The sequence below is a fragment of the Tigriopus californicus genome, chromosome 6, assembly GCF_007210705.1.
Source record: "Tigriopus californicus strain San Diego chromosome 6, Tcal_SD_v2.1, whole genome shotgun sequence".
In the NCBI taxonomy this organism is placed as follows: Eukaryota; Metazoa; Arthropoda; class Copepoda; order Harpacticoida; family Harpacticidae; genus Tigriopus; species Tigriopus californicus.
Window position 1 is genome coordinate 8,015,049 of NC_081445.1, and position 9,509 is coordinate 8,024,557.

Genomic DNA, 9,509 nt, shown 5'->3' on the forward strand with positions numbered 1-9,509 from the left:
ATTGCATTGGTTTGATACACTCAATTACAACTCAATCATTGTTTTCTTTTCAATTTTGTTCAATTGCAATTACTAATTAATCACGCTATGACCTTTCAGTTTAGAAGTACTGGGGATTACATTCCTTGCCGCGGAAAAAAAAACAAAAAAAAAGATTCAGTTACTTTTAATTACATAGTTTATTTTTTTTTTCTCGCCACATGTCATTAGTGACTGCTTTATGAAAAATGGAAATTTTATGAGGCTTTGGCGACGCTCCATGTATAGCTAAAAAGGATTTCCTTATACTTGCGTGGTAAGCAAATTGTCTATATCTAGCTTTATTAGAAGGTCCATTGCTATACATCATGCACATTGAATTTAGCAAGTACTTCAAAAATTTGGGCGCCAAAAGACGAACCATAGAATATCTCATTTGCATTATGAAAAACATTAATTACAAATTGCATGAAAATGTCATCATAACAACAATTACATCACAGGTCTACTTCTGGAACACGTGAGGTCGTGAAACATATTTCACTTTCGTAAAAGGACGCTGCACTTCAGTTGAGTCAGATGGGAAAGTGTTTTTGCATTGGCCTTCCTAGTTTGACATTTAGATTTCTGAAAGGCCAATGTTTTGGCTCGTATGAGAGCTGTGAGTTCCAGTATTTGAAATGAGCTCCTCTCCTACCTTCCTGCTTAGTCCTGTAGAATCGATCAATTTATATATTGCTTCAATTTGACATTTGAAAGATTCAGGGGCTTGATCATCACCTACGGACACGAGCCCCTCATCCCAATAAATGGTTTAGATAAACCTTAATTTTGATCACGAACATCAAGCATTAGACTTGCACATCAACAAACAAAACCAAAATACAAGGGAAATCAGTGTTCACATGAAATTCAGAAAAAAAGAGTAAAATTTTGTCTATTTTGTGAACATATAAAAAAAACAGGAAATCTTCATTTTGTATTGAAAGATATCTGTGTTAAAAATGCCCTTTTCAGTCACCTCCAAATTGACTTACGCGTTCCTCAGTATATTTGACTTACTGAAGAGTATGTTATATTTCAAATTTATCTATCGTTAATATGGTAAGCCACGCTCTCTTGTTTTTAGACATGCTAAGATTCACTTGATTTGAAGAAAGAAGACTCTTTCCAAGGCTCTGCAGGCTGGATTTGGAATCGTCTCACATTCCACGGTTGACTCCTTCGCTATTGGTCCACTTCGAAATGGAACGACTCCCGGTCTGGTTCTCCCTTAATAGCTCGATTAGCATCTTCCAATTGCGTGCGGAATGATTCTATAATAGGATCTCCATCTCGTCCATTTGACTCTCTAGCATCGTGGCCTTCGAAAGATCCAGCGTCAAAATCTATAGAAAGATAAGGGACAGTTTTAGTGCGGAATGGCCCTGGTCTTGTCTTTCATGGCAAATTTCGATTGCGAAGAAGTTTATATTGAAATTACATGTTATGGCATCTTTATTTCCGTACTCAAAAAACATTTGATTATCCTTCTTTTGGATTTCTTTATTTGTTCTTGGAATAATAGAAGTCCCAGCAATTCAAGATGGAAAATTGCCGATTACCATTGAACTCTAAACCACAGTCAAATTAAAGCTAGCGGACCTGGACAGCCTTTCAATAGATGGTTGAAATGGAATTGGCCTTGAACAATTTTGTAAGTTGGTCTGAAAACCTGAAACTTGATCAATGCCTAGGCCTACCTATTTCCGACGGAAATTGAGTAACTCTGGCCGACACCTGAGCATACGATCTAAAAGATGCGTTGGGCTCATGGCGTCCAGAGGATAGGGTGGGGCTACAAAGGTTTGATAGGAGAGAAAGGGTAACAAAGTGATGTCTCGTCCTCCGTGTGCTTCTGAGATGTTTCTTTTTGCATCTAAATTTGCCTCACTGATCTTTTAAACATCAATGGATTGATACATCTACCCCTTGTTTTGGAGTAATATTTCGCATTGATTTTGTGGGTGAGCCACAACCTTTCCCAGCCTTTTTGTATCTGCGTCGTTGATGAACATCGCAAATCTTGAGAGCATTATTAAAGTCAAATAATGGCTGGATGTGACCCACCCAAGCTACCAATGCTTCCATGGTTATAGGGATATTGAAGGAGCAGCTGCATGACGATGTAAGCACACATTTTGGGTCAATGGGACAATTTTCAAAACAGATGAGATACTAAAAAAAAATCAAGACACAAATCTCAATATTAGGCAAAAATAGTTCTAAGATTAAAAAAAAAACCTATTATAAAAGTAGAACATTTTAAAATAGGAAAAAAATGTTTTTCCTATCTTGAAATTATGAATTTTAAGTCCAGAAATAGCTTTTTCGGCTTAAGAGCATTTTTAAGCATTTTAATGAGTAAAACTGTGACATTTCATTAAATTGAAAAGCTATATGACCCATGACATTAATGAATGAATGAATTGAAACTGTAATTTAATCCCTTGACAAAGAACTATAAAGCCACAAATGTACATGTGACCTCTCAATATTTGGTGATGACGTCATCTTCCTTTCTTGCTTCAGTGTCCTAATTGAAAGGAGGAATATTTGAAAAGTAGGAATCAAACATAGTAATATCCTGATGAAAAAATGAAATATGGAGAAACTGTTCAACTCGGAACCTTCCATCACTTGGTATAAGAGTATCTTTCCATGGCAACCTGAGGAATAATAACTGACCTACCAACAATTGAATCAAGTGTAGGGATATAAAAGCTCGTACAGAAGGATACAAAAGCCCACAAATTCTTGAAATTCCGATTATTTTAGAATATTGTCGAGTTCAATGGTATTCTTGAACTTTCACCAAAAGATGGCCCCTTATGAAGGAGAAACTTTGGTTAAAAACTAGAGCGTTCTGAATTTGCTTTCAGGTACATGCTTTTATAATTGAACAACTATTTCTCATTTGATGCCAAAAATTGGGCTGTAAAATTGAGCCAGTCACTAGAATGGTATGAAAAAAGGCAAAAAGGCCACTTAGAAGTGACAAAATGATTACAGTACCTTAACTGATTGTACAGTAGTGTCATCTAACTGGTGAAAGGTCTTGTGTTCTAATACAAGCACGACATTCCATTCGACTTTGACGTATATGTCTTTCTTAACTTTTCATACTTTTCCAACTGAACAGAGGGTCCTACAGCACATTTTATTTTCCTCTTGGAGTTAGCAGCATTGGATGAGAAGGTCTTTGGATTCTTCCGTAACTCTTGGACCACTCTCTTCTCCTTCTTCAAGTGATCAATTCAATAGAGGGCTTAATTTCGTCTTTGAACAAATCCATTAAATCGTATTCTAGAAATTTCATGAATAGATGGAGCCATAACAAGGGCAAACATTCACAAGAAGAGAGCGTTAATTATTTTGAATTTGACCTCACAACGACACTTTGATCGGTTGGTTTGTGACCAGAACGGAGGAAAGCTGCAATGGTTTCACGCCAAACACTCACGGCTGCAGTTTTGGTGTTATGAACCATTTTGAAATCCGAGCTTTCGAAACAGGCACTCTAGTGTCATCTTCCTAACCTCACTCAGACACGCACATACGGAACCCTGTGGCGGAAAATTGCATGATACCGAAAGCTCGTTTTTAAGAATCCGATCAATCTTACTGGGACACCCGGTACATATTTTGCTAGATTTGCCGTTAAGTGTGTTTTAGGTGGCCTTGTATCACTGTTTTGATCGAGAGCTGACTTTTTTCATTTTTTACTGATTTCGAAAAGTCTTGAGAGCATGCTTGAAAGTTACCTAACAGAATTTTAAGCAACGTGCCTCAGTTCCATTCTAACTTGCTGTAAATCAAAATGCGCTCCCAAATAGGCCAAACAGCTTTTCAAGGCCACTTACATTTTCAACAATAGGATTAAATTCAGCAAATAGCGTTTGAACTCTTGGTATAATTTTGGGGAAGCTTCGAGCCCTACTTCAAAATCAAGTGGATGATTTCAATTTGAAGAAACAAAAAACTTTTCCCCCATTCTTTTCCTAAGTCAGCGTTAAGGGAGCTCAGATAAAATCTACTGCATGTTTATCTGGCATTTTCATATCTACGCACAGTTGCATAGAATTTCAATTAAAGGCCTAAATCGAGCTCTTAAATGTTTTTGCCAATGCAAGAAGATACAACAAGGACAAGCGTTATTGAAATTAGAGGATATTAATTGGAACTCGATGTGTACCATGGGCTAATTTGCAGTCCCATTTAACATGACTTGAACCATTTAAAATTTCAATGAGTTTGGGAGTTAAAAATTCACACTGATTGAACACATACTAGGGCTTAATGATTCCTTAGAGTGATTCACGCCATTTTTCACCGCTAGGGGCTGCTCAAGCGCTCGGATTTACTATAAAGCTGACAACCAAAGAAAAGTCAAGACAGGAATGGTCAAGGTTGGATTTCAATTAAATTGGAACCAATTTACCAAAGCTGTGCTACAGACGGTTAGTTAGATTTTGAAAACAGCCACTGGAGATTCTTACAATTTAGTTTGCACATCTTGGATTAGAATCTTTTCATTGAAGGACCTGATTTGAACAAATTAACTCTACAAATTTAAGCGTAAAGTTGAGTTTTTGTCCAGGTCTTTAGTGAATCTCGTCCAATTTTTCGTTCTTTTCTTATTGGTTTTTCAATGATCAGACCAGTAAAACCATTAGTTTTCTGGAATCCACAAAAGTATTGGAAGGTAATTAGAAGGAGCCGATTGAGAGTGCTCTAGTATATCGTGTTCTCAGTAGAATTGCCAACGAGAAACCTCCTTACGTATCCATCAAGCCATTTCTAAGATCAAAATAAGTGTTGGCACCGTTATAGGAACTTTTTAAAATCAAGATTCTAAGTGGATGAATTCTTTTTTCGGCAGGCTTCTATTTTGAGATCAAGTAACATCCAGACGCATCTTAATACCTCTAGCATGATGTAACTTAACAAGTGATAAAAAATGATTTTTGCGTTCAAAAACAATAGGCTCCAGTCATAAGGTATAAATATCATAAATATATTCAAAACATTTTCACCTTAACAATAAGTGGCTGTTTTTCTGAACCCCCTTGGTATCCTGATTTAAAAAAGTGCTCACATGTGTGCCAAAATCTATTTTTAACCAAGTAATAGTTGTCAAGACACGCGTTCACTTAACGTATGACGTTTAGTTAAACTCGAGTGCATTTGAACCCAATTTCAAGTACCATTTTGTTGTGGTTGCTCTTCGTTGATTTGACCATCTTCTTCTAGGTTCTCATCGTCATGGTTCCCGAAGCCAAAATCCGAGTTGAAGTTGGAGTTGGACTCCAATGAGTGGTCCTCTTGAGCTTCATTGGGCCTAGATGGTTCACTCAGATCCTGGTCTTGTTCTAGGGAATGGGAGTCCGATTGGACCATATGCACGCACAAAGTGGAACACAACGTGAAGGCCAGAAGGCACGATGGGAAAAACGAGAACATTCTGAACTCGAGGCTAAAGATTCACTAAGACAAAGCTCGATGAGAACGGCTTCTTTCCCATCATAGTTTCAAGAAATCATACGTTTTGGAGGAAATCTAAGACGGTTCTGAGAGTTATGGCCCTCTAGATTATCTCAGGGATCATCTTTCTTAGGTCCAAGGACATTCAAAGATTGCCTTCCTGCCATTAGCTGCCGACTAAGAATTTTCATTGCTCTTGATGACACGTGAGATTAGAATCTTAAAGACTCTTTTCATGTGAATGGATCGATTGGGTGGTACGACACATTTGATATGAAATTTGGATAAACGTTATTCTCCACCGATTAGTTGGCGGTGCTCATTTTTTAATTTGTGGCAAAATGTTAAAAGGTTTAGATAGAGACTTTAAGGTTTATCAATATCGTGTTAGTTTAGGTTGGTTTCTGTTAGGTAAGGTTAGTTTAGGTAAAGTTCAAAAAAGTAGCACCACCAACCAATCAGTGGGGAATAACGTTTACCTGAAATTTGCCCATATTTGAAGTCACATGTTCACTGCAGTTGACAAATTATAGTGTGGCTCATAAAAGCGCCAAATGTACTTTAAAACACATTTGTATGGGTGGGTACACTTATCAAAGTTTGTTCCTCTTTTATGCCTTCGATTTTTGTTGATTTTTTCAACTATTTTTTCGATAGGGCAAACTGCCCTACAATTCAAAGAAGATTGAACCTAGCCTTTATTAGTGATAGTAGTTCAAAGTTATACAACTTGCTTACTGATCTCGATACCTCAAATTACTGTTAAAAACAACATCATAAGTGCGTTATTTCGTCACAAAACAGGATATTGAAAGAATTCGGAAAGCAAAGATGTGCCAAAAAGCTGTCTCTTCCCTTTTTGTGTTCGTTTCTTTTTTATGTTAACGATGTGCTATTAAACATTTGCCATTTTCAGACGAAATGTCAGCGAAAAGTGATTCTGATTCTAATTGTACGACACGGCGTATTCTTTTTCCGATTTCATTTTGATTTTATCCATTTCTGTAAATTGTAGTCAAATTCCCAATTCAATTGCTCTTTTGTGTCTAACCTTAGCAACGGATTTCAGTTCTGGGAAATGGTTTCTCGCATTCAAACTACGGTGTATCAATTATGTCCTGTAAAACATAACAGTGTTTACATGTTTGGTTTGTTCTTCATGTTCTGAAAAAGGTCTTCTAAGAATAACAATCTAAATTCTTGTACCCGCTCTAAAAACAAGTTTATAACACATGCCAAAGGTCATGGTTATTAGTCTTCATTTCCTGAGCTTTTTAGGAGTCCCAAATCGTGGAGAGGGGCTTTTAAATGCGCGTACAATCTTTAACGACGAACAAAATAAGTCTTGATTATTTCTGATTGGGAAATCAAAAGAGTAAAAATACCATCTACCAATAAGTACAAATCGCCATTCCATTCGTATATGGAGAAACATCATATTTGAAGTACTGATGGGGACCAAATAAATAATCACGGGAGGTTGTCTTGGATCAAATCAAATAATAAATTCAAGACTGTCAAAAAACTTGGAAAGTAATAACACCAGCCGATTCCATTGTAATGTAAAAAGTTCAGTTTGAGCAAAAGGGAACCCTGGTTTGACGTTAGAATTTCCTTTTTTTAATGAAAAAAGCGTTGAAATGTTTATTCGCCGTGAATCATCGAGCTGAAGGAACCACCAATAATAGGAAGATAGGTATGAGCTTTATATAATCGCGAAAGGGCAGCTTCCACAATGCATGGTTTAGGGAAATGGTTTTGATCCTGGTTGTCGTTGGAAATGGTCGCAGTAACCGTCACCAAATGTACTGGTCTAGTACAGAAAATGCCGAAACTATTGAAATCACACACCTTAAAAAGTGATCGACAAAACCTGACACGTTGTCCTAGCCTGGTCAATCAAATTGTCTTGTAGATTTCTTTGTACTGTGTCAATGCTTGTCGTTGTCGAAGATATTGGATGGATTCAAGTCGATCATTTTGGCAAACCTTTCCAGAAAACGACTGTTTGCTGACCAGAAATGTCGAACAAGACTAAAAAGATCTTAAATGCATAATGATCTTAGTGCATATACCACCATAATTTCCAGCAGAGAACAACAATTTTGAAACAATCAATATATCTTAAGATACATTTTAAACGACTTAAAATATTTTCTAGTGATTTAACAAAAGATGCGTCCCAATTAAAGTTTTCATGTGTTTCCTTTTTTTAAATTGATGTCCATTGGAAAGGGCACTTTAGATTGTATTGGAATTTTAAACTATTAAGCAATATTTTTCTTCTCTGAGAAATAAATTTCGATCATGGCCTAACGTGTAAAGATATTAGAAAAGAGAGACAATATTCTCAATGGTTTTCTATCCAATTTCGGGCCTTAGTTCACACATTTAGAACCAACGAGGTTTATATGGTTGATGTCATACAAGGTTTGGTTACTAATGGTCCTTGTTTCTTAAAAGAAAAAACAAGACACAGTAGGTAAAACCGTTGGGTTTCAGACAGATATGGCCGCTTATGATTGCATATTCTATGCCAGTTGAAGATTACGCCTTTCATCCCAATTTATGCTGTGATTGGCTCTATTGAGTCTGAAAAATGGTTCCCCATGGTTGGTCCTAATTTTCCCTTTTACTAGTACGTATTTATGTAGTTCCACAGGTATTCACACAATGGCACAGAAATCCGTTCCAGTTGGTTATCAAATCATATCGCGAAGAGCACAGGGCCAAAAATGAAATGGGGAGTTGCATTTCCTCCCAATGTCCTTGGTGATAGCTCATGTTTTGGAGTATTTTCGATTGCACATTTACCATCACTTTTGGGGCTTTTTTCTAAAGCTTGCACCTTTGATTGAAGCCCGAAAATTGGCTTCAAATATTTTCAATATTAATGATACATTTATAAAAAAAGAACAAACCTGGATGAATTTCCACACCACTCTCCATTGCTCCAAAATAGTACAATAATGTCATTCAGCCATTTATAGCTTGGCTGGACTAGGTTAGATCTTTTTCTTAAAAAATAAAGACAACAGAAATGGCAATATACACAATGTCCGAACAGGTTAGGCTTCCTCAAAATCACACTAATATCAAGTGGAAAGAATTTCTTTGTCAGCATGTAGTTGATACAGCCTTAGGGACTTGATTGGTAGTAGCGATGGGGAAAACCGAAATTGATCGAAATTCTGCCACTTTTTGCCACAAGTAGCAGAAAATGGCTGAAATTGTTGGAAAGTTGTCAAAAATGGCCGCCGGTGTTTAGAATGGCCGATCTTGATTCTAAAAGATGTCAAAGACAAGAAGGATCATATGGGTTGGATCAGTTTTTCGAATGTCCTTTGCTGAAAAGGATATTGATATAGCATTGACTGAAATGGAAAATGTTCCTCAAATATTGATATTTATACTGTTTGATGGTTGATTGAATTGATAACAGTATCCATAGACCACTTGCAGTATCCAAGGCCTAGGCACAACAATTGATGTTTTTTTCATGGTCATCAAAATGGTTATTGAGTACGATATAGCTTTTTTAAATGCCATTGTCGTCATTTTGGCTGTAAAAGTTTAGGTCAAATGGCATCCCTGACTCAAATCGATTGCGGTGGCAAAATTCAAACTCCATCACACTCCAATGACGTTTTGTGGTTGTATCTCACATTCGATGCAAAATACCCATCCCAACGTGTCAAAACTACATACATGTAGGCTTAGAAATTAATGGCAGGGATCGTAAATACTAGAAAAGTATGATTTAGAATGATACAAAGAATTCTATTTTCTGCCATTTTTTGCCACTTATTTTGGACCAATTTCTCCCATATTCTGCCACCACTTTCTACCAGGTGCTAGAAAACGGCTTTTAATAATTTCTCATCCCCGGTTGGTAGAGTGTCTGCTTTCCGTTATGCTGCCCTTGGTTCGATCTTTAGCCCTTAGCTAGCCGATTCTAAGCCTCTTTGTGGTATTACAACATGAGTTGCTATGGGCGTACCTGAGGT

The 9,509-nt window shown here is 36.9% G+C and overlaps 1 protein-coding gene across 1 annotated transcript; it reads right to left on the minus strand.

Annotated features, from left to right (window-relative positions):
- Positions 1-1,012: 1,012 nt before the first annotated feature.
- LOC131881852 (uncharacterized) lies at positions 1,013-5,542 on the minus strand. The gene is made up of 2 exons (XM_059228836.1): positions 5,226-5,542; positions 1,013-1,367 (listed from the first exon to the last, which is right to left on the minus strand). Exons 1-2 carry the CDS (start codon positions 5,479-5,481, stop codon positions 1,207-1,209), a joined length of 417 nt encoding a protein of 138 aa, XP_059084819.1. The 5' UTR covers positions 5,482-5,542; the 3' UTR covers positions 1,013-1,206.
- Positions 5,543-9,509: the final 3,967 nt, after the last annotated feature.